The 27,603-nt window shown below is 51.8% G+C and overlaps 1 protein-coding gene across 5 annotated transcripts in view; it reads right to left on the bottom strand.

Moving 5' to 3' along the window:
• The window catches only part of CAMTA1 (calmodulin binding transcription activator 1), a 278,929-nt gene that overhangs the window by 139,470 nt on the left and 111,856 nt on the right, over positions 1-27,603 (bottom strand). The window contains exon 1 of one of the 5 annotated variants that reach the window (XM_086625665.1): positions 3,779-3,906. The exons of 2 other annotated variants lie outside the window; for them this stretch is intronic. In XM_086625665.1, coding sequence (XP_086481791.1) covers positions 3,779-3,811 — 33 coding nt within the window. In that variant the 5' untranslated portion in view covers positions 3,812-3,906. 2 more of the 5 variants (XM_086625666.1, XM_086625667.1) reach the window with 2 other exon arrangements.

The following is a 27,603-nucleotide window of genomic DNA, read 5'->3' as shown; positions in this document are numbered from 1 at the left end:
CGAAAAACCTCCATCCTCCTGCAGGGACGGACACAGCCAACCCAGGAAACAAAACTGCCGGCGAACAGCGTGTCCACGTTATTCCTGTTCTTTCCGCTTCCAGGACGACAAACAGCTTCATTCCTGCAGGAGACACTCTGAGGTCTGTGTCTCTCCCGGCTCTACAGGCTGACTCCTCTGCTTCCGGGCGCTGCTCTTCGCTCAGCTCCCCGACGGTGAGACGCACCGATCTAATTAAGGATGGCAGCTGAGCAAGAACTGAAATGTTAACTGAACATGAAATTGCTTCCTATTCCAGCTTTTTCTCAAGACTGAAGAAGTTGAGAGATGCCATCCCTCGAGTGCAGCCCTCCCTTACAAAACCGGGATCCGTACGGAGAAACTTCAAACACTTTCTCAAATTTTCCCTGGCTAAATGGAGCTCAAAAATCAATACTCACACGTGTAATTCAGAGTGTCCAGACACTCGTGGTGTCACACGGATCACGGGAATATTGACGGTGACATGTGTGAATGTAAACACTGCTCGTTTCCTTTTTGTAAACAGAAGTTTTTCAGCATTTGGGAAAAAAGGCGTGAATCCGCACGCGCTCAGATACCTGTTTACTGCCACGATCAAACGGTTCATTGAGACCGACCGCGCTGAGCGACAGCACGACACCGAAAAGCAGAGTTTTTGCCGGCACTGAAACCAACTCACGTCCAAGATTCAAGGAAAAGCAGAAGAAAACAGAGAAAATTCTGGGTCGCTCGCTTCCCCAAACCGCATGCTAACTCCGCAAGAAGTGTCATTAAAAACGAGTCCCACGAGTGCAGACAAACCTGCTCCCTCCGCCGTCCAATTCATCATTTTTATCCAGCGCCTTGCCGGTGGGTTTACAAATCACACGGAATTTACCGAGTGTGCTTTCATAAACAAAAGCAGACGATAAATCATCGTCACACCGAAGCCACTCACGTAACACACCCCGTTCCATTTTCATGTCAAATATCGTTATGGGCAACTGTGAGAAAAACCAAACCAGCACAAACCCCCGTCTGAGGGGCCTTCAGAAGTATCGGTGCAGTATTAAGAATGGATACTAACTCGATTATTCACCTGCCCTTTCTTCTCCAGACCCACGCTGAACCCGAGGGGGCAGGAACGCCGCCCCCCCCCCCGAGCCAAGGCTGTGCTCGGCTTCAACGAGCTTTTAGAAAGAAATGTTTCTACGTGCACTAAGCGCGAGGGTCCGCGGGACGGGGACGTTCCCTCCGGAACGCTGAGCGGTTCTTGCTGCACCTCCGCAAACTTTTGATAAATTCTCCTCTGAGACTGCAATTAACACCTTTTGCAGGTCACCCCACAAGATTAATTTTCCGAGCACAGATTAATGAAAACGCATCCAGAAGCGTTTAGAAAATATTTTCTCTATTAATCTCCATCAGCAGCAGATTACCAGCAGGGCGGCTAATGAAGACGTTACATCGTTAAGGTGAAAGCGGACGGGGAGGAGGACGGGGACGCTCTCCCGGGCGCCGCGAGCGGCGGCTCCGACGGGGACAGCCGTGTCACCGCCACCCCCCAGGACACCGCTTTGCCCCAGATTTATTCAGGTTTAGAGCCACAGGTGAGAAGAGCGAAACTTTAGATCCAAGAACCACAGTGTGAATCCGCAGCCCCTGCGAGGCCCCACTGCATATTTAATTTAATTTAGAGGACATAATGCTACAGAACATTCCTTTGTTGGGAAACAAGGGGCATCATTCCTTACAAACTCGCCCCTTGCTTCTTTAGCGTTTGTTTGTTTGTTTCAGGCGAACCCCAAAAGAGAAATTAATCGGGGCCTGAGCAGTTGCCCAAAAGTGCTGAACGAGTCCTCCCCGTGCACCAATTCCCACCTTGAAGTGGAGCTGCCCAAGGAATCCGCAGCCTGTCATGAACCCCTGGAGCTGAGGGGTTCCAAGACCCCCAACAGGAGCTCACACAAATACACTTAAAAACCTCCGGTCCCCCCAAATCTATCAACAGCAGAGGCTATTTTACTTCTGCTGAGTTTACCCTCAGGACCTGAGGAGGCTCCTTTTCCAGAGAACTTTTCTTTGCCACGTACAAACCTCAACGAGACGTTTAACAGAATTAGATGAAGAATTTGAAACAAACACCACGGAGCTCCCGCAGAGCAAACCCACAGCTGCGAGGAGCCCACGGCCCCTGCAGAGCCCACCGCAGCTCCGTAAAGGGCATCGAGTGCACCCGCCGTCGACAAGTGGGACCTTCTGACTCCCCAAACGCCTTTTTTGCCTCAAATTAACAGCACGTCTTTCATGTTTCTGTCTCTGACAACAGTGTCTCCTGCAGTGGTCCAAGCAAACCGCAGTTCGTTTCCTCGTTATCTTTTCCTTTGCAGCGCTGAACTCTCTTTTAAATTGGAAACTCTTATTTGCCCATATTTTTCCAAGCTCACCGGCTGCAACGCTGCAGTTCGATACGGCCTAGCTCACAGCCTGGTTTGGTTTTAAAAACGGCAGACGTGGCCATTTACCCCCCCCGCCTAAGGAAGGACGCCTGCTCTCACCCAGCTCACTGCAAAATCACTCACAACGGGCACTTAACGCTCTCCTTGGAGGAAAGGAAAGCAGCGGGATGAAAAGCCGAAACCACATCCTCTGCCTTTGTCAGCAGCACAGAGCCCTGCTGCTCCCGTACCCTTCAAAGCTCCTTGCTCGCTGCTGCGGATGCCGAACGATCGCAGAGCTCCTGCGCGCGCTCCCACCTCCCCGGCAATTCATCCGGCCGCACGTCACAGCCTTCGCATCCGCGCCGAGGGCTTCCTTCGGTCCTGGGCTGAGCTAAAAGGGACTCACAGCTGAAAGTAACAGTAACAAAGGTTACCTTCAAACCTGTTTTTTTTTTTTAAACTCAGTATGCACTCTTAATAAATTAGGCGCTGCCTTTGTAACAGTAAGGATGCCGCCCCACGACGCCAGCGCTCGCTTTGTAACACGTGAGTATCGCTGCTTTATTTTAAGGCTCGCTTGCAAATTCCATTTGGATCATACCAAGGAAAAGAGAGGGACTGGCTCGTGGACCTGACCATGACGATGAGCTGCGCGTCCCTGCAGGCTTCAGGAGGGATGTTATACCCTTGGAGATTCTTCTGAACCGTACCGCTTTCCCAGCGCTCTCTCGGAGCCGATATCGGGCACCCTACCAAAACCCCGGCTAGAGCAGCAGTCACCTTGCTCTGTCACCATTTCTGGTCGATTTTGGGCATCTTCGGCTATTTGACAAAATAAGCTGCACAGCACAGGTGAGCGTGGTGCTCCAAGGGCTCCAGGCACACAAGTGCCCACACCTGCAACCTTCGCCATACTGCCCAGCCAGCGTCATCCTCAATTTCCAAAAGGCAGAAATGTGGGAAAGCCGGGATTTATCCTGCTTCAGCTCCGCCCCGGCGCCCAGGCTGCTCCTTGGTGAGTACTTCGCTCAGCTGCAGCTCTGCGAACGGCTCCCGCCTCGGACCACTGCACCGAAACCAGAGCCATCAGCTGGAGGGGAGATGGTGAGAAACACCCCTACAGCAGAGATCGGCACGGAGCAGTCATGGTCACCTCCACCAGCGAAAGCAATCGGATGCTGCGCTGGTACGGAGATCCCATCCTGTTCACCGCCAGCTGCCCTTCCCTTCGATGCACCCGCAGCACAAAGCGTCTCTCAGGTCTGAGTCCTGCCCTGCCGTGACACGTGCAGCAGGTGAGAGGGGGATCTGGCACCGAGAAAGAGCTGTTTTATCACCCTCCTCCCTGCGGATCGACGAACCAGACCCATCCCGCTTGCATGTCCCGGGCAGTGTGCGGGGGGCTCACCCCGGCAGGAGGGACAGTCACATCCCAGACCTCCTCGTCGTCCTGCCGCGTCTTGCTCACGACGCCGGCGGAGTCAGATGTGTGCAGGAAACAGGGATCGGAGAACGGCGATTCGCAACGGCGATTGCCGAGGCGCCGACTTATCTCTCCCTTGCAGAGTAGGGGAGGTCCAATAAGTATAAAGTTTAATGCTACCCTGTTTAATGATATTTTCACTTCAACCGAACTGTAAAATTAACTGAGAACTTACACTAAAAAGAGACTTTTATTTTATGCTGATCATTAACTAAGGAGGTTTCACACTTGAGATCTGTTATATTAAAGGGAACTGAAATTGCTTGTATCAATTACCTCACTCTAAGCAGACAGACTTCTCATAAAACACTGACACTGTTTTGTGACTCTGGAGAAGGAGAAAATGGCCGAGTCATGGGTGAGAAGGGATCCCTGGACCGCGGTTGCCGCCCGTGCCGTTGGCCTGCTGGCGCGGAGGACGCCATGAGCAGAGGCAACCGCGCAACGTGCGCCTGTCGCCTGCGGGAGCCGGTTTACGAGAGACCACGACCAGGACGCCTGCGCCGGTGCTGGCACCGCGTGACGCACCGCTCCGCCTGCGGCACCGAGAGGACGGCTGGCAAAGCCGGGGCTGGGCTGAGCGCAGAGCCGGGTGCTGGCTTGTTTTCCTCTTTATACGGGTACTCATCAAACATTCGAAGCGTCAGCTCGGGCAGGAGTCGGAGCGATGGTACCGGCGGTGCCCGGCTGACCGCCTTAACCTGCGGGGCAGCAGCACCCATCAGATCATTTTACCTGCTCAGCCTGATCAATCTCACCTTCATAGGTGAGAATTTGATAATTCTGGGCTTGTACAGCGCACAGATAAACTGCCTCAGAAACAAACCGAGGGAGGCTGGATGAAAGGGGAAATCACGGCCCTGCCCGCTTCATCCTCCCTCTCCCTCGAGGAGAAATCACTCGAATTGTTCAGGACTCAGACGCTGAGTCGAAGGTGCTGGCAGGACCCGAGGCGCTGCGAGGCGACGGGGCGGCAGCCGCTCGTACCGCCGGGCACGTTCGCTCTCCATCCGCAGCACTTCTAATAACCAAGACAAATTACCCTGACGCCACGTGGCCGAGCAGATCCGTCCCAGAGCCTGCGCTGCCTGGGAGCTGCTGGCATCTATTTCTGGGGGACTAGTCAAGGGTAAATCAGAAACCCAAGCTATGCCCATTATTCATCAATTATAGCTATTTATTTAACGAGAATAATGCTCTTCACTATGTGAATAACAGCGCAAGTGCTGCAGGGTAAGGAGAAATGCTCTCCCACGGAAGGGAGATGCTGATATCTCAGGCCAAGGGGCCGGGGAGCGTCGGTCACACCAAGGATGAGAACATGTGGAACGGCACCAACACGCCTGAAGGCTTAAAACCCCTGGGGCGTCCGTGCGGAGGTGGCTACGCCAAGGGCAGGGGCGCCGCACTCCCTCCCAGCAAGGCACGGCAGGACGGCCCCAGTGAAAGCTTCGATAGCTTTCTGGCTGTTATGTTTTAAATATATGAAGACACGAGAGCAAAAATCAATTAACCTGACCAAATTTCCTAAAAAGTAGGTGCTCCAAAGGATTCAGTCGAACGCGAATCTTTCTGGAAAACTCACAGCAATATTTTTTAAATCTTGTTTCATTTGTAGCCCCCTGCATGTCCATGCACAGTCTTTGATAGTATCTCAGTATCTAGAAATATCTAGAAATCTGTTTTCTGTGTTCCTTCACGTATTTCTATTGGACACGACCCTGTTTCTGTCTTTGTGTTACCGTACATAAAGTAACTCTTCTTTCCTTGATAAAACTTGATCTCTGCAGAATTCCAAAACTGGTTGTGAACCCTTTGCTCAAAGCAACTCCGAGCGACGCATTTATTGGGATGTGGATTTTCCTGAGGCAGAGAGTCTCAGTGCTGGACTGCAGGCTTTGGCGAGCAGAGGGGCTCAGTGCAGCATCGGTCACTCTTTTCCAAACCTTTTGAAAATGTTTTCGGGATTTTTTGGCCCTATTTCCCAAACGTCCGAGCTGAAGCTGAAAAGCATCTCGAGGCTTCCTGCCCTCCCTCGCTACAGGCGGCGCGCGGGGGTTTAACGACTCGCAGCCTTTAAACCCCGACCAGTCCCAGGGTTGTCGGCAGCCTCGGCGTTCCGGCTGTGCGGCACTGGCCTCCCTGCGCCCCACGGGAGGTACCGCAGCCCCCGGTGCTCGGCACAGTCCCACGCTGCCTTCCCTGGACCACAGCCTTGTTTTCTGCCACTTACATCATCTTCTTCAGGTTCTAATACTTAAACCAAACAGAGGTACGCTCAGCTAGAGCTTCATTACTTCGTTGTTTACCTTGTTAAGCAAATATATCTACAAGGAACAGTTCAAAGCCTAATAAACTAACATGCTCAGGAGAACCATCCTCAGTGTAAGGCACACGCTCAGTGAGCGGACAGGAGATGGAACCAAGGGGAACACTGGTGCAGCAGGACAAGCACTGAGCGAAACTGGCAAGCCGGAGGAGCACCAACACAGCGTGCGAACGGGGAGGGGGAATGTGTCCCCAGACCCCAGTACGGGCAGGGGGCTGAGCACCCCTCTGCGGCTGCGCCCGCCTCCGGGATCCGGCACCCCTTAGTTACCTCCACTAAAAACATCTTCCCGGGTGTCAGGGTTTGCTGTTAGGAATGACAAACCAACCTTAAATAACACACCTCAATTTATGTTGTCAGTGTCATTACAGCGTTACTCGTGGAGTAGAAAAGATCCTTCTCCTTTCCAGTTTGCGAACGTTTCTGCTGAGCGCCCATCTTTTCTTTGGGGTCGGCTGGTTTTGACCCTCTGACGTTTGGGGAAGATGGACTTCATGAACGGTTCCCCGAGATGTCTGTCTCGCCTCACGTAACAGCCGCTGCTCGTGATGAGGAAACTAAACATTCGAACTATCCCCACAGAGAGGACGATGCCGAAACAAGAAAGTTGAAATAAATATATTCAAGCTGAAAGTTAAAAGCCTAAAGCAAATATCTTTGCAGACTTATTTATCCAAAAAAACATTGGCTGCTGTCGCCCAGCTAAGATTAAATGCTCTATTAACAGTCAACAAACAAAAGGAATGAGCCAGGGTGATATGGATGCGGCGACGATGGCAACAGGGACTCAGGGATGCTTTTATCAGTCCCAGGACCAAACACCCCCCCTCTTCTGGAAAGGATGCGTTATCAGCATCATCAGTACAGGCAAGAAAGCCGAACACGTGTCAAACGAGGAGCAGGGCTGAGTGGTGGTCTGCCTGGAGGGGTAGAGAGCACCGGCTCCGGCAGGCAGTGCCGCTCCTCGGCACACGGAGCACACGTGGCGTGCCGGGGGCTGGGGGCAGCATGCGCTGCTGTGTGCAGCGAGCAAACGAGGATCAGGGCTCCACGGGCATCGTCAGGACATAAACCACACAGTAACAGCCATCCATCAGCTGCTCCAGAGAGCCGTCGCGGCCCAGGTGGCCCCCAGTCCCTCACTGCTGGGAGACCGGAAAGCCAGTTCCGGGTTTTCTCAGCATTTGCACGTTGTGATTCGTTGGGTGATGTGGAATATGAGCTTCTATCCGCCCCCAGACCCGCAGGTAACAGCTGATGGCAGTCATCTGACCCAACTCAGCACCCCAACGCCGGGTCTGCACCAAAACCAGCTGCCCCCGCGAGAACAGAAGGAAAGCCGCCCCTCGCAAATGGACGTGCTTCTGTAATCCTCCTGCTGGAGAGTCTCTGCTGCGGTTCCGTGTCGTTACAGGTACGCCATTAATTACAGACCAGTTGTAATGCAGTTTGCAAATGAAAATTCCATAAAAATGTAATTATTAATTCTACAGAAATGTAATAATTAATTCTTTTACTATCACTGCCAAGGGCACAAATCCAGTTTTTAAGGTGGAACTCCCCTCAGGCGACTCACAGGCCAGAACGAGAAACAGTTCAGGAGGATCACCAGACCACCGAACCTCTCAAAGCACCACGCAACCAGCACACAGAAGCACCCGCGCAACCGCACAGGCGGTTTTACACAAATAGTTTTCCTGCAGGTAGCGCACACCTGTTTCGTCGTGACCATCCTCTTCACCTTGTTGTCTTCTAATGTATAAAAAGAGGCATTTTTAGCTGCAGAAGGCGCTGACTTAGCAAGATCGGGTTTGCTCACAAAGTACATACTGGCCGCTGGTTTATAGGACGACACCCTATTTATTTATCAAAAAAAGCCAAACCTCAACTGTGAGAGCGGGACGAGCACACGGAAGTGCTCAGCCGTCCGGCTCAGCCGCTGGCACCTACCAGCAGAATTGCTGTTTACTGTCTCCAGACGTTCCGGGAGGTTTCGCGAAGCCAAGCCCTAAATTTAGAAGTCATCATCTCAGAGTCGTACGTGAAGTGATTCATCACGACGACAGCAGCGGCACGTGAAATGGAGCCGTTTGGAGAATAATGCAGTCAGGTGTTTTTAAAGTACGGCGATAATCGCCGTTTTTGGAGCCTTCTAAGTCCTGATGGTGCCACCCAGAAAGGTGTGGCTTTTCCAATGTTTTACCATGAATCTAACCACCAAATAACATTTCGGCACGTCCTGACGCACACCAAAAATCTACCTATATTCTGCAGAAAGAAAAAAAAAGCAATAAAAAAGAAGGAAAAAAGAACCTTCCCACCCAAAGCAGCCAACGCTGCAGCTTTCCCCAGCACTCATGATCTCTGGCCGCGGAGCCCAGCGCTCCCACGTGCAAACGCCGCTGGTGACCTCAGACCTCGGCTCCTGCCCGGCTCCATCCGGCACGAGCCCCGTGCAGAGGGAAACGAGAATGCAGCTCAAGAAAAAAACGATGTAAAATCTTATCTCCCTCTTTCTCATCGTTCTATTCCCAGTCACAAGCTACGTGTTGATTATCTTCTGTTAACGTATTGTGTCCTCTTCCTCGACTTCCTAATAAAATGTTTATCTCCAAGGAAATTCTGCAGAAAAGACTGAATTTGCATATGAATAACAGACATGTCAAAACACAAGATGCTGGGGTTTGGTATTCTTACCAGGAGTGCTATCCACGATTTGTATTAATTTCCTTAAACTCCCTTCCTTACAGGTGAACTTCAATTAAAGATCTGCTGCGCGTTGCACTCCAGACCATGATAAAAACTTCTTTCCTTCCAACAGTGAAGTCCCACGTGAATTCTTTTTTGTTTGGAAACTGGCTGATTTTGAAAGTCAGCCTAGAAACCAGATGTGCTCTAGGGTATAAAGAAGGCAGCGCCGTGTGTAAGACGTAACACTGGGAGGTAGAGCTCAGTATATTGACATTATAAAAACCAGGCAGCAATGGGAAATCATATTTTTACAAAGGTTACAAACACGAGTGTGAGACCTAAGGGCAATTTTCCAGATGCTGCTTAGCAACATGGCATCGTGCGCTCCCTCTTCTACAGAGCTACGTGGGGTGAGCAATACAGACCAGAGCTGCCAATCTCACCCACTGCCTGGCGGTGCCGGCCGTCGTCCCGTCACTGAGAGTGGGCGCAGCGTTCCCCAGGGAAGGAACTGAGCTCCCAGCCGGCAATTCCCCGGCACGAGGAGCATCCTCCCAGTGCCCACCCCTGAGGCGGGTTCCAGCACATTCATGTCCCCTGTACCAACAGCTCCTGCAGTTCACTTGCCGTCGTTTCTGCATCCATAAATCAACTTTACGTCACGTACCAGCGCGAGAATGGTGCAATAAAATACACCCTTGTTATTGGAATATCAACATTTGTTCCACAGTTTTTTCTCTCCGCTCCCAATGCAGCCTCCTCAGCCCCGCAGACCCTCGCACACAGCACTGCAGAGACGTCTGCCGCATGGCACGGAAGGTCGATTACATCCCCACGCCGCAGACTGCTACACGCCGGCCACCACCGCCCCGTGCTTCAATGCTGAGGAAAGCAAAACAGGCACCAGCCATGGTAAAATGGGATAACAGAAACTTCTCATGCCCATATTTTACCAAAACCCCCACTATTTCAAGAAGTCAGGCAAACATCACCCAGATGGCAAGTGTGCTGCATCCTTGCTGCAAAATACCATGCAGCCAATGAACCCATATGGCCAACCAGAGCAGCCACATAAAGATAACGATATGCCTGTACAAGCAAAATGTTAATGAATTGGGCACAAAGTAGATAAAAATCTGCTACCTGGTACATTATACCTGTTTATGAAGTCAATGCATACATTTACTTTAACATTTAGTAATTCACACGCGAGGGACAGGCAGATATGGTACATTCGAAGATGATGGCAACCAGCCACCCGTGCAGACCGTCCTGCTCTCCCACCCCAATATTTTCCCCTTGTTTCACCTGGAAACAGGGTCTAACAGCCTTTAAATTCCCCTGAAGGAGAAAGGGATGAGACGTATGAGCAGATGGCCGATAAATACGATTCTGGAAAAACCTCTCACTGCCTGTGGATTTATCTTCCTTAAGGAAGCGTGCCCAACTCGCTAGAGGGCTGTTCTGCTCACCTCCACGTACCTGCAGGCAGCAGGAGAATCGCAGAAGGGGCTGCGTCGTTTCAGCCCCTGACTCGTGCCAAACACCGGCACCTTCGAGGCTGTACGTAACGTGATAAATACAGCTGGCATCGGGCAAGGTGAAAGAACAAGGACAGTATTTAACACCGCCAGGAGTTAAAAAACACAAGGGGAGTGAGAAACCCAGTATTTACCCCACCTTTCTTCAAGGAAAGCAAGGTGGCCCCAGGCCCTTTGCTGAGGTCACAAATAACGTTACAGTACTGCTGCGGACGTGAGACGCAGCGGATGGGGACAGGACTCCATTGTGTCATGTACGAGACCTTCCAAGACGTACATGAAAACCCCTCCAGAGGTTGGTAGGCACTGCGGGATTTACAGGGTAGAGCTCACGACCAACATGCCAGGGTGAGATGAGCAGCTACGAGGAGCCCCATTGACAGCTCAGCCGAATGGGAGAACCTGCCCTGAAGGAAGGGACATAGGCTGGGCAGCGCCAGCTGCCAGCTGCACCACGGTGTCCTTCCTGGTCTCCATCGCCAGCGTGCTCACCTCGCAGAACCACTTCGGTCGGCTCCAGCCGGCACATGGATGGCATTTGGCGCTTGGGTAAGGCTCTGCCATCATCACTGTTTTCTCCGTGGCTCCCATCATGGCGAGAGCTGCTTCTGTCGGCTTCCGAGACGACACTGAACTGAAAAAGCTGTGGAGGGAGCTGACAACATGAATCTTTTATATTTGGATTAATCAATTAAAAGGCCATTACGGCAGGAAATGTCGGGATGCTGGATGGCCAAACAAATCTGTATTTATGCCCTTCTGCCTGGAATTCCCCACTCGCTATTTACCATCACCCTGAGTCATCTCTCGTTTAGTCTGCTCCGAAAAGGACGGCTCAGCTGCTCGTAGAACACCAGGCACGTGGGGAGGGAGGGCTTTCCCGCCGCTACACGGGCGTGCGGAGGTCCCGGCCCGATCCACACTCATGTCCGAAGAGGCACGGGAAGGCGCAAAGGCCTTAACGCCTCTTTGACTTCACGGGGCGTTCGAAGGCTGCGCACATCGCTGCCTCCCTGGCATTGAGTTACGGCAGGTGCCCTCCTCCAGCTCGCGGGGAGCCCGCGCGGGTACCACCGCAGCGGTTTCCATGGCAACGGCGCGATCTGAAGCAGGATTCCTTCCTCGTCAGCGAGACGGCTCAAGGATCCATCACACACGGCTGTGGCGCGCTGAATAACAAACACCCCGCTAACAAATCAATGGGACGCGCACAATTTCAAGCCCCGTGGAACGCTCGCTTCCTCCCGCGCTCCTGCGGCTCCCCGGCCAAGCTGGAGCTTGGGATTTCAGATTTGGCAGGAATCGAGGTGACAGATCCTCCTGGAGCGCAAATTGCCACAGTTCCACTGCAGTCAGCAGAGATACGACAATTTACACCCACTTAGGTTCTGCCACCGGGTAATTAGCACATTGCAAATAACTGGAAACACGCTCCCAAATAAGAACACTCTGAAGCTTGAAGCAAGAACGTTTAAATTAAAAAAAAAAAATCACTTTTTTTCCTAGGATTAAGCGAACTTGCAGGCTTCTCTGCTGGCTTGTTTTAGTATGTTACTGGATAAAGCCAAAAATTTAACCTAGTCACTGCTCTTTTTGTTTCCCTAATGAACCCAGGACGAAACCGCATCGGTGTCACCCGCCTTGATGCACCTGGTACAGTTCGTGCCACGCGTCTCCCGCTACGTACGACCCAGATGCTCTTTCACTGCTCGTCCCTCTGACCTCCCCTGTGCCACCCAAGGACCGAGCACCCTGAACGCCGGCTCTCACCGTGCACTCGCTCGTGCCCTCGTTTTGCCGCCCACCCGATTCTACGGGCTTTTGTCTCAGGCGCAGAGGTAACGATGGACGCGTTGAACATCCGCAGGAACATTGAGAGATTTTGCTGTTCTTAATGCCACGGCATTAACCACAAACACTCGTTTTTGGCTGGTATTAATTAACAACCCGAGCTGTTAAGTATTGAGTATCCGTTTGCAACACATAGAAGTACGTAATGGGATGAAGGGAACGGACAGTCACATTCGCCACGTGTAACACGGGAAGAGCTACTGACTTTTAGTCTCATGTAACTCCTATGTTCCGTATAGTTCCTCTCCTATCAACATCCAAAAAGGTCAAGTAGAACGAACCTCCCGTTCTTCCACGTCGGGCTGACTGCTCTAACGCCAGTCCCAGGCAAAGCAGTGGAAAAATTGATACAGGATTCAACTAACAAGGACTTAAAGGATGTGAATATAACGAACGCCAACCTGGTTTCATGGGAAATGGCTCTCGTCGAGCAAACCTGATGTCATTCTTTGAGGTGGTTCAAAGTCTGCTTGATGAAGGGAACGTGTTTGTGAGGCACTTCACATTTTGTATGGCATTTGACTTGGTACCAAAACAGCATTTCTGATACAAAAAAATAGCGCTGCACATTATCTGTAATGCACACATTTCCTGGGTTAAAAGCTGGCTAGCTGGCGGATCACGAGAGCGGTGGTCAACTGGGAATCATAGCTGAACAGTGAGCTTTAGGAGAGGAGGCTGTACCCTGGGAAGCAACGCCTCTGGAAGAATTAAGGCTTTGGAGTGGACAAACGACTCGGTCCACATGGACATGCAACCGTGACACCGAATTGCTGTCGCGATTGGCACTTACAGCGGAGAAAAGCGGCTGGTGGAGGCTCCTGCGCGACAGCCGGACAGAGATACCAGCAGACCAATTCCTCTGCCCGAGCGACCACCGTGGGCTCGCCCGTACCAGCTCACCCCGTGAGGACGGTTTTAAAGAAGGGAAATGCCTTGAGCGGCGCAGCGAGGATGCCCTTCCTCGTCCTTTTCCTGGGACACAGATGCTCTTTGCGCCCACCCGGCACGCACGAGCTGTGGAACTGCAGCGGATGGTGCAGTCCAGCCATGCCAGGCTCGCAGCACCCTCTGCCCATACCCACCGACCGTACGCAGGTGCTCGATCCATCATCCCGCACGTGAGCGCGCTGGTGGGACATCAAAAAGGCAGAAACACCCGGCAGTTAGAGGCCCCCGGAATTCACTTCTTCCCAACACCTGCAACACTTGCAGCCCTGTTCAGGGTGCCAGACTACTCAGCACCAAATTTTGCTTCCGTAACCTCTACACCAGTGAGTAACTTACGGCTTTAACCAACGTATACGTGTTTTGACGTCATCGGACAGGGAGCGGGAGCTTTCCTTCCCAGCGCCTGGTTTGCCACCTCTCCGCGCAGCAGAGCCATCCTTCCCCGTCCCCTCCCTGGCAGCCAGAGTTCGTTATTAGCCGGGGAAACGGAGGGTGTCCGACGGCGAGGGGGGAATAAATCATTGTTCTGGGCTAAATGGAGTAGTGCGGATCTGCTGGGAACGCCGCCTTCCACCAGCAGTGCAAGTAATGAAGATCGCACGCGCCGGGGACAACGCAATGAGCCGCTGCACCACCGATGGGGTATTTGTACAACTCCAGGAGTGACGTTTCACACGGTGGCTCCATGACAGGCAGTGTCTCTGTTCAGAGCTGCGGATTAACGCGGCTCCCCAGACCACGCACAGGCTTCCCCAGCAAGACCCAAGAGAAGCCCAAGAGAAGCAGCTCCTGCCTGTGTCTCTCCTCAGTCATCGCCGTGTTTTTGATGGGGCCACGGCGCCTCCGCCGCGCGACTCGCCTGCGTCTGTGCAGAAACGCTCAGCAATCGGGTTTTTAAACACCAAGTAACTGAGCAAATTCATGGCTCCCACTTTGCAAATAACGATTTTGGATAACCCACCTGAGAGAACAGGGAAAGCCATTCCAGCGTTGGCTACATCACTACCAGAAAGAGCAAAATCCAGTTCAGTCTGGATTCTAATTTTCTTTTCAGTTTGTTTTTGGTTGTTTTTTTTTTTCCCCAGTGGCATGACTAACAAGCAACGCACTCAGGAGCAGGACAGACACCTGAACTAATACCAGGGGAAGACTTACGGGCTTAATTCTTTGCAGTAGTTTGCAAAAAACACCCAACGACGTATTTATTAGCGTATAAAGATGAAAGGCCTACAGATTTGTGCAAGAAAGCACAGCATCTTTAAAAAAGAAATACAATGGAAAATCAAATTACAGAGGAAAACCAGGCGTCAGCTGTGACAGCACTTCCTCGAGTCAGAAACAACAACCAACGCTTCAAACTGGTCAAATATACCACTCTCAGGTTCACTTTTTTACCCAAAGAACAGCAGCTGCTCCTGTTGACTTTTTCAATGTATTTAAAAACACAGATTAGTAAATTATCACAATTGTGGGGTTTTTTTTGTCAACAGAAGAACCATAATACATTAGAGACACTCCAAGGCTTCCAAACTTTTCGACGTGTTGCTCTTCAAGTAGTCACACACGTTAGTAAATAATTATCTACCAAACAGAACGAGTCCAAGAGGCTTTTCCACTAAAAGCATCTCTGCCTAAATCCTGCCTGCTCAGCGGAACCTTTTATCCCGCTCCTTTACACGCACACTTTTGACATATATCTCGAAACCCCCGGCTTCAACTGTGCCTTATTACATTTTAAAGGCTTTGGACGGCAGCAGCAAAGTGTTCTGCGCTATAAACTCGAACACAGCTGAGGTTTGATGGGTTTGCTTCTCCTTTCTACCCCACAAAACATTTCCTACATGCTATTAAAATTTAGCATACGCCATAATAACCAAGCTGCAATTTTTCCACATTTAAGTCAATTGACTTTCAAGTTTTATCTTTCCATGTATTTTGAGTCAAATAAAGCCTCTTCCGCAGTTCAGGAGGAAGATCCTGCGGAGCGTCTCATTCCAATGAGCAGCAGCCCCATGAGCAAAAGTCCAGATATTCAATTAAAAGTGCCAGTGGCCACCGGAGACACAATAGGAAAGTTCTAAAATTTTCTGTCTTTTCCACCTACGGTTAGTTAAAAAAAAAAGAAAAAAAAGGGCAAAACCATTGAATACAAAACACTGCCGTGAGCAGACAGCGAGGTGCCGCGCAGGAGCGTGCTCGGGGCTCGCCGGGGAGCACCTGGCCCCGCAGAGCCCCTCACCCTTCGGCTCCCGACACCCAGCTCCCACCTCGGACATGAGGTGCGTGTTGTTTGAGGGATGTCCCTGTGCCGGTCACGCGTGCAGAGGACGGAGCCCGACCTCGTGCATGGCGCTCGCGGCCCCCTCTGCAGCCCCAGCAGCTCGCGGGGCTCACGAGCGCGCTGCGGTGGGACGGCTACGTTCGGCCAAGGAGCAGTTCAGAGCAACGAACCCCTGGCAATCCGTACGGAAAGGCAGGGGCGTCACGCCAGAGGCATCACCAGCGGCACGGGTCAGGACAGCAGCGACGGCGGCGCGTGCCATCGAGCACCTTCGCGTGCCGAACCAGAGCATCGACGCCCCAACGGCACCTGACGGAAGGACGGTGCAAACGGCCGTAGCAAATCAAGCTGAACAGCTACTGTGACGCGGGGTCGGGCTGTGTGCTCCTCTCGGGGCCGGGAGCTCGGGGCCACGCTCCTTCCCTGTTACGTGGGACCTTTTGCTCCGAAAGAAACAATTCCTCTCCGCGGAGAGGGAGCCGCCGTGAGCGCTGCCGCGAGGCGCAATGTCACCTTGCCCAGCAGAGGAGGGCTCCGGCTTGGGCTGCGGCCAGCGCCAGCCACGCTCTCCTGACGGAGGTCACCTCTCCGCAGGGCCCGCTGGCGATCCCCGGATCAACAGGGCAGGAGGAGAGCTCCCGGCAGCACTCCTGAGGAGAGAGAGGATGTGAAGGGAGAACGGGAGCACGGGGAAAAGCAGGCAAAGGGCGCTTTTTACATAAATGGGAGGGTAATGACACGTGGACGGGTCCAACACTAACTCCTGGAGATACCGACCCCGGCACAGGTCGAGATGCCGGATGCGCATGGGCAGGGAAGGGAACGTGCAGGTCGAGGTCGGAGACCCGCGGCTCAGCCGACGGGACCCTGCGGCCCTGCTTCACTGGTGAAATTTTGCCTCCTTTCTTACCTTACCATTGCCAGACGGTACAGAGAGTGGAAAACCCAGCAGCTGTATATCCAGGTGATGATCCAGTGTCCCAGGGATGCTCTCAGGCCCCCTCCCTAACTCCCGGGGCCCGGACAGCTTTCCAAACAGCTTCCCTCTGCCACCTGGATTTGGATTTGGTCTGAGGAGGATCGTTTATAGTCACTGGCAGTTCCACAAACATTCTTGATTTAGTTCCCCAAATATTTGTCTCCCACGAAAGCTGGGAACCTCTCAATTTCATTGGAGTTTTTACAAGTCAGACAAAAGCCATTAATAAGAGTGAAACCTGCCGTATCCCAAAGGGGAATGGGAAAAGAAATCAACACTGGAAGCAAAGATCAAGTGCAGCTCCGGTGACAGATGGTGCTCTACTAAAGGTCAGCCCTTGGCTCATTCTGCTGTTCATTATTTATTAACAATCTTTCTGACATTGGCAGTACAGCAAGAGTCCAGCATTATGCAGATAATAAAATGCTATTTTGTAGTTCAAGGACTCCTGCAGGTACAGCAAAAAGTTTGCAGAGCGATCCCGACACGTTGCGCGGCGCTTCTGAGGATGTGCGAGCCAGCAGGCGCGCGGACAGCTCGCAACGTGCAGGTGACACGGAGAAGCTCCGCGGCTCACGCGCCCGGACCCCGCTTACCCACGCTTCTCGCCCCCAACGAGACAGCCAAGGTCACCTCTGCCACAGCCTCCACCGGCTCTGCCGGCTCGTGCGTTACATCCGCCAGAGCCCTGGAACACGCCTCCCTCTGTCCTTCCCTTCGAGGCATTTCAAGCACGGAGACTGCACCGCTCCTCCCAAAGCAGCAACGAGCGCGGCAGGAGCGGGACTCGGTGACCACGGTGCTGCAGCAAAGCAGGAGAAACCCGCTCCTGTCCGGTAACCGCGGGATCGTTCCTGTCGCGCGGCTCCTCTGTCACGGGGCCGACGTCCGGCCGTACTGAGCCGGGAGAGGGGACACCTCGAATCCAGGGAAGCAGCTCCCCTCTGGGAAGGCAGCTGGCAGGAGGAGAGGGCAGCGACCTTGGGTGCTGTTGCAGCAGGAAAATCTCTCTGTGCTCCCTTTTTTCGGCATGCAGGATGGAAAAGCAGCGACAGGCTCATCTCCAAAGGCCGAATTCAAGCGTGAAAGGAGACAAAGAGCAAGATTCCAGCTGCACAGCCGCCATGCCATGCACCAGGGTGCCTACGCACGGGAGCCCCTCACCTCCAGGCCAGGAGTCTTCGGGAAGGTACCTCCATAAACCCGGGTGAGATACAGGATGGCGACAAGAAGCCAAAAAGCAGATGGGAATCCGCGTGTCTGCAGTATCTCCAGATCTTGCCAAAAATAACAGTCAAATACGTCGTTCGGCACCTGTGCACGGCGTTAGGCACCGGTGGCCAACACCGCGGTGGCACTTCCAGGCCTGGTGACAGCACTGTGGCTGGGGAGATCCGCATCGCCACACGTAGCACTGGGGCAGAAGCTCATGGAGTAAAATCGGCATTTGTTCACTTCTTTTCTTTTTTCATTTCAAGGCTATTTCTTTTCATTCTTTTTATAAAAAGAAACACGAGCACAGCAGATCTCAGTTTGTGTAAGTTAAAAGTCTGAAAAGGCAGATGCACTCTGCTTGAGCATTACGAGTCCATCCTCTTCACTGAAGGAAACAAAGCACAATCTGTTTTTTCCAGCTTCAGGTGTGAGTAATCAGAAAGATGAGCTTAAGCAACAGAGACGTCACGGCTAAAGGCTGCCAGACCAAAAGACAATCTGGAAGATCCCACTGACAAAATAAGAGACGTTTCTGTTACAGTGAGCCCACCATTGCCTCCGAGGAACGATCAGCACACGAGTGATTATATCGATAAAAAATAAAAACATCATAAAAAGTAGTCAGGCAGAGATAAGTTTATTACTAATTACGAGCAGCGTGACATGCCCTGACTCCTTGTAAAATAAAGTGAAGTCCATTTTTAATATCTGCTTCCATGACTTCCAGATAGTAGGCAAGTCTACTTCCAAGGTCATCTCTCGTTTAACACGTCAAGAGCTTTAACCACATGCAGGGACATCACCAAAGGCTCCTGCTTCCCACAGAACCGAAAGGAACGTGCGAGAGCATGACTGGGGTTCGCCTTCCTCCTTAATAAGTGGTTACCAGTAAGTAGAAATTAAAGTTCATTTTAGAGACAGGCCAAGTTCTACCTATAGATCCCCAGGATTCATAAAGTCCCAAAACATTTAGGATACCCTGGGTTTGTACTTGCCATAAACATCAAGCCAAAGTAAGGTATAACAGTTGTATTTTATCCCACAATGCTGGGATTGACCCATCACTACCAAAAAAAGCTCCCAGAAGTACTAAATGCTCTGTGCCTTTTCCTGAAGGTGCAGTGCCCAGGTAGCACAGGGCACAGAGCCGAGATCCTGCTGCCAGGACCCGCAACCCACCACACACAGAATCCTCACTTTCAGTTCAACGTGGAACTTGGAAACAAAGGTTCAGGCAAAAATACCAGTGAGTCTTTACCCAACTTCCATAGGCCGACAACTTCAAAACGTTGATTTAACTTTTATACTGTAGGTCCTTTACAGCCAAACAAAATAAGGTATGTTTCCACTGCAAATACAGGATTAACCCCGGCACCGCCTCCGCGACGCGATACACCCATCTGCAGAACCACGGTACGCAGCTGGAAGCCAACGGATGTTTTCCAAACAAGTGCCCCACGGAGAGGAGCCACGGTTTGGCCACACACCGTGTTTTACAGCACCAAAGCAAGATCACTGGACAAGAAATGGAAAAGCCCTTCATGTTCTCCCCACGTTTTCTAAGCTCCAGCAATTTTCCGCACTTTGAATTTATGTCTGTAAAGAGTACAAGGAACTTTTAATGGATTCCTGAGAAGACGTGAGCAGCGGCAGATGTTATCTTTGGGAACTGGTCCTCCAGTGTCACAAGGGTGAATCAAGAAATAAAAAGAAGTGGAGTGCTCCCTTGGACAACCCAGAAAATGGCCTATGGCACAAGGGACTGAATTTCAACACTTGCAGCCTAGGAATGGAGCAAGAGCCACGGGATATTTTACTTATCGGGTGCTTTTTAGAAGCTGGGTTCTGCTGACTGTGAATGAAAACGCGTATAAATAAACGTGGAGCACACTGGCAATGATGCTAAATGGTGCTTTGTATAATTATCGCTATTCTGTGGTACCATTAACAGGCAAAAGCACAGAATCCTAATGACCACGTTTGCACGGCATCCGGATTTGTTGTCTGACACCACGTGGCCATAAAACCTCCCCAGGAACGCAGCTGCCGATGGCACAAGACTCACAGGCAGACGGCAAGAGTCTGTTTTGGCAACAGACAACCCATTTTGCACATGAAAAACAGCAGCTCTTGCTGCCACAGACTGATATAAGGCTTTCTCTGCTTACCCAACAACGGCCAGAGCACAGACCATCCTCACCAGACTCCGGCTCCCATCCAGCAGCCATACCTCCCCTGCCCATGCCGCAGAAGTTCACACAGCCAGTGTGGACTGGGATGCTCGTGGACCAGGAAGCTTGCAGATTGGGATGCTCGTGGACCGGGGTCTGCACGATCAGGCTGGGGTCCTGCTGAGCGGGGACTTCCCAACGCCGCTGCCCTTGCTTCAGCTCTAACAACAAATCCAGGTATTTACAGTTCTGGAGATTAACGTGAGCGACTTAAAGCTTCTCCACCCTGAGACAGAGAGCTTCGGACCAAACGTTTGAAGGTTCTTCTAGGCAGGACCAGTGCAGACTCACACACCACTTCTTATTACAAGATGACCAGCAGCGAGAGCGGACTAAGTCAGAATCGAAGCACCTTCCCCAGAAAAAGGGACCATCTTTACATCATGTAACTCTCCTAACGAAACTGAGCCATCACCACTACAAAAAACCCTACACAGCTCCAAGGCACTGAGCCTTGGTATTTTATTTCTCAACTGTGTACCTACCACTTAACTCTGAAAAATATTACTTATAAAAGATGATTCCTAAAAGCAAAGTTTGGAATTTTATTATGCCTCTGGGCTAGATCAGCTGATCTTTGAAGAAATAAGGTTGTACCCTTTTCATTTGAAATCCACAGGACCATATTTTAGTGGAGAGAGAGGTTGGAAGAAAAAGATCCAGAGGGCTCTTGCCATGTGATGCATGTTTTAGGCAGCTTGGCCGGCACCACTGGGCTCAGAGGGTCGCCACGTAGCCTCAATAATGCAGCACACCGGGATTTGATGGATTATCCCTACCAAGGTGGGAAAATACCACTCAGAAGGCTGCGAAGCAGATGGAGCACATGAAAAGCGCTCAGAAATGCTGACAAAAAAAAGAAAGTAACGTTCAAAAAGTTAGAGCAAGAAGTAAGAAGGAACCCCTGTGGTGCCACGTTTGTTCGCGGTCGACATAGAGACTTCTTAACCTCAACAATCAAACGCCCCTTCCCATTTCGTAGAGCGCTCCCTTTATAAAATAAGCACTTCTATTACTATTACTGCGTTTTAACTTTATTTTGCTGCGTGAGCCACCACAAAACCATCTGTTCCTTTTGGAGCCTTATTTACTCCCCGGAGAGGGAAGGACACTCAGAGGCAGCCGCGATGGAGCGCTCAGCGGAGGAGCTGCCGGACGCTGACCAAGCTGCCGGTGGGAAATGCCCGCAGACGATGCTCGTGGGGAGAACGATCACGCGGTCGTGCCGAGTCTGTCCCGTGCCGTGCCGCTCCTGGTCAGCCAGACCGGGTCAGCGCGCTCGACTAAGGCCGACGGGCAGCCGCCTCCGCAGCCACAGCTCCCACGGCCGCCCTCCGGCAGCGGCTGTGGAACAACGCCGAAGGAGAAGGCACCGGAGCGAGGAAGCCCTTGGCCAGCCTGGAAGCCAGCTGCTGGGAGAAGGCGAGGGCAGCAGCGGCCGCTCCTGGGCAGCGCGCGGCGAGCGACCCACGGCCGTCACGACACGGAAACCCGCTTGATGTCATGCCCTTGTTTTTCAAACAAACAAAACAAAACCAAACCCACCTCCTCCTCTTTAACGCTCTGCAGCCTCGAAAACATCACCACGTCTGCAGGAGGGGAACGGCTTATCTCAAGGTCGTTCAGCTGAAAAGCTGCGTCGGCCCTTCCCGACACGTAGCCGGCATCGGCTGCACCCAGCACGACCGCAGAGACGGAACAAGATGGAGACGCGTGGGGACGAGAGGGTCCCCGGGCGGTGACAGGGAAGGGGTTCCTGCCGCTCCTCCTCCACCATCACTCTCGTGGGCTGGCACTGCCACTGCACCGCTTCGTGTATCCGAAGGGATCCGGGCGACTTCTCAAATCTAAACTCTTTTCTTATTAAAAAGAGGCAATAATTTGCTCCCGATGCCCTAATTTGCCTGTTTCCCCGGGGTGAAGGACACATCTCAACTCAAGACCCAGAGCAGCTCCACGTGTCCAAGACCGGCTCAAAAGAGGCACCGCGTGACGAGCCAACGCTGCACTGGAGCGTACACTGAAAGCTGCCCGGCACTGGCTACCAAAATAGTCTGAAATCCCTATCTGTTGAGAACTAGCTTCCATTTTAACTATGATTTAATCCATACTTCTTCTTTGGTGAGCGTGCCGATAGGTGTTCGCTGCCTCCAAACTGTCACGCTGAGCAAAACGCAAAGTTAATTCGCTTTAAAAGAAATTGATTTGAGAAAATTCGATTCATCAACACCCATTTTTTCCAATGGAAAACAAGGTCTGAATAATGATTCAATACTCAACCCTAAAACTTTGCTTGAACTTTTTAAAGCATTTAAAGAACTTTTTCAAACGACACCACTGTGTGGACGTTGCATGGGAATCACCCACGGACCGCAAACCGCTCCCTCCTTCGCACCAAAAACCACCTCTGCCGTCCCTGCCAGTCTTCCTGCAGTACCGGACAGAACACCTCACGCGTTATTGCGAAGGCAAACCTTCCCTCAACGGCAACGCGTTTCCAGCAAGGAATTTCAAAAGCCTACATACGTTCCTGAATTTTACTTTTTTTTTTTTTTTTAAATGAAGGTCATAGAGGTCTCCCTTTCGGCATGAAACAGAGATGCGACTTTCTGCTTCCTCCTCATTTTATTCCATGCTGACATTGCTGAAAATTTTATTTTTAAACATAATTTCTTTTCAATAACGTATATCAGCAATCAAACGCAGGCACAGCACCGTTATCTGAAAAGTTAAAAATTCTACAGTATTTCCCCCTAAATAGTTTCATGTATTGATTACTCAGAAGAGCGTATTCTCTGCAAAGCTGCAACCACACACTTGGTTTTTGCTCTTACTGATGAATGTGAGCCATAAAAACATGTTCCGTTCTACAGCAGTGCCTATTAAAATGTAAACACAGCGAGGAGATTTTGAGCAGGCTACAAAAATGCTTTATTCAATAGTCAAAGCGCGAGGCTGCGTAAAGCCGGCACCGTACGTAAATACACCGGCTTGCGCGTCCTGCCAGAGGTCAGCGTGGTGGTTCTGCGGGCGCTAAACCGGGCGGCTCTTCCCGTTTGGGCTCCTGGAACGAGCAGCCTGACGGGTCAGCGGCCACCTGCCCGCTGCCGGGCCGGGGCGAGAGTGGTCGCGTTGGGACGCTTTTCCCCCTCGCCCAGGCTGGAGCGAAGCCCTCCTGGCAGCGGTCCGATAGCGCGGCGAATATTCCCGTCTCCGAGGTCAGAAGCACTTTTATAGTTGGCGTCAAGCAAGATGCTGACGAATTAAAATGCAAAATGTCCCTCATGAATAATTCACTGAATGCGCGCAAGTAAATTATAGCAATGTAAATATATATGTGTGTATAAATAGATAGGTATATATGCAAATTAATACATTAAGGGCTCAAGTCATCCTCGAGGAAAAACACCAGCCGCATAAGAACGGTGGCTTAATATCGGATCACACACGTAAAACCCCCACTGAAGAACCAGCCCGTAAATTCCCCAAAACACGGCGCAGAGCGGTCGTCACACCACGCGCGCTTGTGACACTATGAATCCTGATTTTTCAAAACGCGTTTTTCCCCCACTCCGTGTCTTGCTCTCACTGAACCCAACCTCCCGCACCTCGGCCTGGCCCCATCCGACGGCTCCGCTGCGGAGCAGGAGCGCGGGTCGCTGTCGTGCAGCCACCCGCCGTTGGCGTCACTGCACGGAGCTACCGCGCGATCGGCTCGACGTCACCTCGTCAACCCGCAGCTAAATTACACGAATAACAATCACCGCGTTACGCTCGCAAGTGTACCAAAATCCTGGAATTCTTATGAGCAGCAAACCGAGACAAACGATAGGCACCAGCGCAGAGTTCATGGCTCATCCCTTTCTCCCTCGCAGCGGGAAAGGTGGGATCGCATTAAAAATAGAACAGGTACCTGCAAATAGATGGGTATTTATACGGAATATTGTGACAACTGTCATTTCGCATTACTCAGAGAGATCCCACAGGACTTGGGCAAGTATTAAATGTACCAATTTTTGTTTACTGGCAGAATATAATAAAATCCACTCTCTCCGATGGCTTTCTGGTGGGGACTGCTCCTGTCCCTAAAGTCATTCATAAAATCAGGATGTTCCTCCAAGATCCTGGGTAGAAAACACTTTATCAGGGCACCAGAGGAGGGACAGAGGGGTTTTTACTACTCCTCTCTCTTGGACACCTCCATGTTTTTCAGGACGATTTGACCAGGCTCAAAAAACGACCATAAACCACCCAAAGTCAACGCGGACCCATCGCACGATCCCGCAGGGGGTCCCGCTCCCACGTACTGCAAAGCGACACCGGTGCCGGTGTGGAACCACCTTACGGGAGGACGGTGTCCCAGCATGGCAGGGTCACGCCGGTGCATCCGACACCCCGCTTCTCTGGTACGGAAGCTGCAAGTTGTGTGAAAACGGGGCCAAAGCTCTTGTGCTTTCTGATGGAGACACGCAGTGCTTTGGCGATGTTGTTGGCAGGATGGCAAAAAATTTATCTTAACCTTGTTAAGCTTAACTTGAACCACCCGGATACTCGTGACTTCCTTTAAGGCACTTCCCAGCGCTTCCCCAGAACTCCAGCAGCCCCGAGAGCAGAGGGTCGCTCCTGCCCGCCCACGGCGTGTGCCATTTTGGGCCGTTTCACCCGATTCCCGTGCTCGCCAACCAGTGGCAGAAACTATGAAGAGGGAACAAAACCAGATCCCACTCGCCAGCCCAACCTGCGGGAACGCGTTTCAGCTGAAGTTGCTGAAATGACAGAAACACCTTGTTCCCCGCTTCGGCTAATTGACAGGCCGTAACTGCTGATTAATTAGGTGGGGAAGGCGCAGGGAAGCGGCGAGGCGGTCTGCTTTGATTTCCCACATCTGCCAGGTACGACCTTCGGACCTGCCGGGCAGCATCTCGCCGGATGCGCCTCAGGGGCAGGAGAAGCACCGAACCCTTTTGCTGCCCCGCGTTCGGTGCACACCTCGACCTGCAGCTTCTCACCAGCTTGTCCGAGAGGAGCTTCCATTCTTCCCCACATTATATGGGGCACTGCCAGCAGCCGAGCTCACCTGCTGCTTCTCGCCGCTTCCCGGCCGTGCCCTCCCCTGCCCTCTCTGGTCGAGCACAGAAAGCCACAGTCTGGTGTGGAAAAGCCGTACATCTTGAAACTTGATACGTTCAGTGAAAGAGCAAGCCACTGGTGAAACTCCTCCGTCATAAAAAACACGGTTATCTGATCAACAGTTCCAACGGCAACTCCCAAAAAGCAAAGATGAGAGGAGGTCTGTACGCTCCCGAGAGCACATTTCTTCAGCGTGTTCCTCAAGGCTCTTGGGGAGGAAAAACCCGAAATCCAGACCTGGAGCTACTTCTATTTGTGTACAATAACAAAACTCTTCGCTCGTACAGATTAAACATTTCAAGGTCTTGCTCGTTACCCTGAGCCTCACGCAATAAAAACAGGAGTTTCGGGAAGGTCCTAGATGCTCCTTTTGCTTGGTGAAAGACATTTACATCGCTCGAAGCAAAGCGTATCCTCAATGGCGATGAAGTTCCTATCCAAAAACACACCATGCCCTACATTTCATCGTCAGCGCGGTGAATCATTTATACAGCCCTGCAGATGCACGCACCACTCTCCGAAAAAGATGAAGGCACATTGCACTGAACACACAGTGCACTGCAGGGAAGGCAAACAAGGGCAGAGGAGGAAAAGGCTTTGGGTACAACTCAGATGGAAAGGACTGGAGAGGTAAGAGATGGTGGACAAGGGGACAGAATCAGAAGGGGTGAAGGGAATCACAGAACCAAGTGGGAAATTGGGACAAGAACACGTCGATAAGGCAAAACTCCAAAACCATTAAAGGTGACGAAGGGAACCTTGGCACAGGGGCAGAAAGAGCCAGGATGCCACCAATGGGATTCAAAGAAAAGGTGACAGATTTCAGAGGGCAGGCAAGGACCACAATGACCAGATGTCACTGGTTCGAGGGGAGATGCTGGAAGGACAAGGAGGTTATCGGAGCGTGCGGGAAGGCTTTTAGCAGGAGCGGCTGGAGGGAATGGGGAAACACGAGGAGCACCTATCTCGAAAGAGCAACAGAAGTGTGTTAAAACAACTCGCGGGACTGCTCGGATCAGAAACAATGCATGAAAGCAGCACCATGGCACAGTGGAAAGCGGGGAACTGACCCACCTGCCACGTGGCGCCACCAGAAGCGTTTTATAAACCCGCTTTAAAATTCAGGTTCTGTTTCCGAGCTCCTCTCCCGGGTCGGTTTTGTGCCTCTCGCCAAGGGGCTGCAGAGGGCATGGCCTTGACTCATCTCCTGGCCAGCACCGCGGTCCCTGGCCACACCGACTTGGATACACGCGCCTGACGACGGCGATCTGTCAGCGGCCTTTGACACCCGAACCGTCCCTCTTGCCTTGTCCCGATGCCCAGGGCCTCTGGGCTTGTTTGTACTGACCGCGCTGGTGCTGATGCGCAGCCTGTCGAGCGCTGCTCCCTGCCATCCGGCTGGGAATCGGCTTGGCCGCGTGACCGTGCGTCCCTCCCGCCTCGTTCGCGGCCGGCTGGGATGTATGCGCCGCCCAGCCCTCTCCCAGCCGGCAGAGAGGGACGAGCCGCCCGTCCCGGGCTCTGCTCACCCGCATCGACGACTTCCCAATCACTCTGCCTCTCCCACGCAAACCCACGGGCCAGGCTTTTGGCGGGCGGCTCCGTCAGCTCCACCGATCCCGGCCCTACCTTGCAGATTTTCCACCATGGTGTTTTCACAGCCTACTGTAACAAGAACAAGACCAGAACTTTGCTTTTCCTTGAGAAAACGTGCCCCTCTGAACAATACGCCTTGCGACGCAGCCAGAGCCCCACGCGGTCCGGCAACGAGGGAGGTGGATCTTGGGAATAAGGGGGAAAACTTTTCATGGAAGCCAGGAACCCCAGAGACAAGGGATGAGCAGGGGACAAGGAGCAGAACTTGGGCAGTACGTGCCCCTTGAAGCGTCGTTCCCAAACGTGCAGCAAATCCTCTGTCTTTTCCTGCCTTTACATCACGACCAGCATCTTTCTGAAAGACAAAGGCTCGGCGAGACGTCACCAACTGAATCCAGGCATCGGTAGGTGGAACCTTCCAACGTGTGCTGCACAGGTCAGATGATCACAGTCGCTCCTCTTGACCTTGCAATCTGTGTTTTAATTAACGTACCCTCCCGGTTAGAGGATATCAAGGAACATTACAGCTAACGATCTTACGCTGGGGGTTTCTCCTCCTAAAACAGACTTCCAACAATCGCTACATATTTTTCTTTTATTTTAATAATCTCACGCTAAAATCATGAACTATCCTCAATCCATTTCAGATTTTGTTTGTTTAATGAAGAGTTGAGCAATTTCAAAGGTTTTTTACCATTCAAATACCAGATGCTTGCATGCTGAGAAGATCCTTTGATATATGAACGATCCTCCAGTAAGAATCTCCAATTTTAATCTTCCTGGTACCGAAGGCAATCTAGTTGATCTTACAGATACTTCTGATGAAATGAGCCTTTTTCTCTCCCCAGTTTTCACATGAATATATAAAATATTTACAATTATGA

Source organism: Tauraco erythrolophus, chromosome 23 (assembly GCF_009769465.1).
Source record: "Tauraco erythrolophus isolate bTauEry1 chromosome 23, bTauEry1.pri, whole genome shotgun sequence".
NCBI lineage: Eukaryota > Metazoa > Chordata > Aves > Musophagiformes > Musophagidae > Tauraco > Tauraco erythrolophus.
Note: the sequence above shows the minus strand (reverse complement) of the source record. Positions and strands in the feature narration are given on the sequence as shown.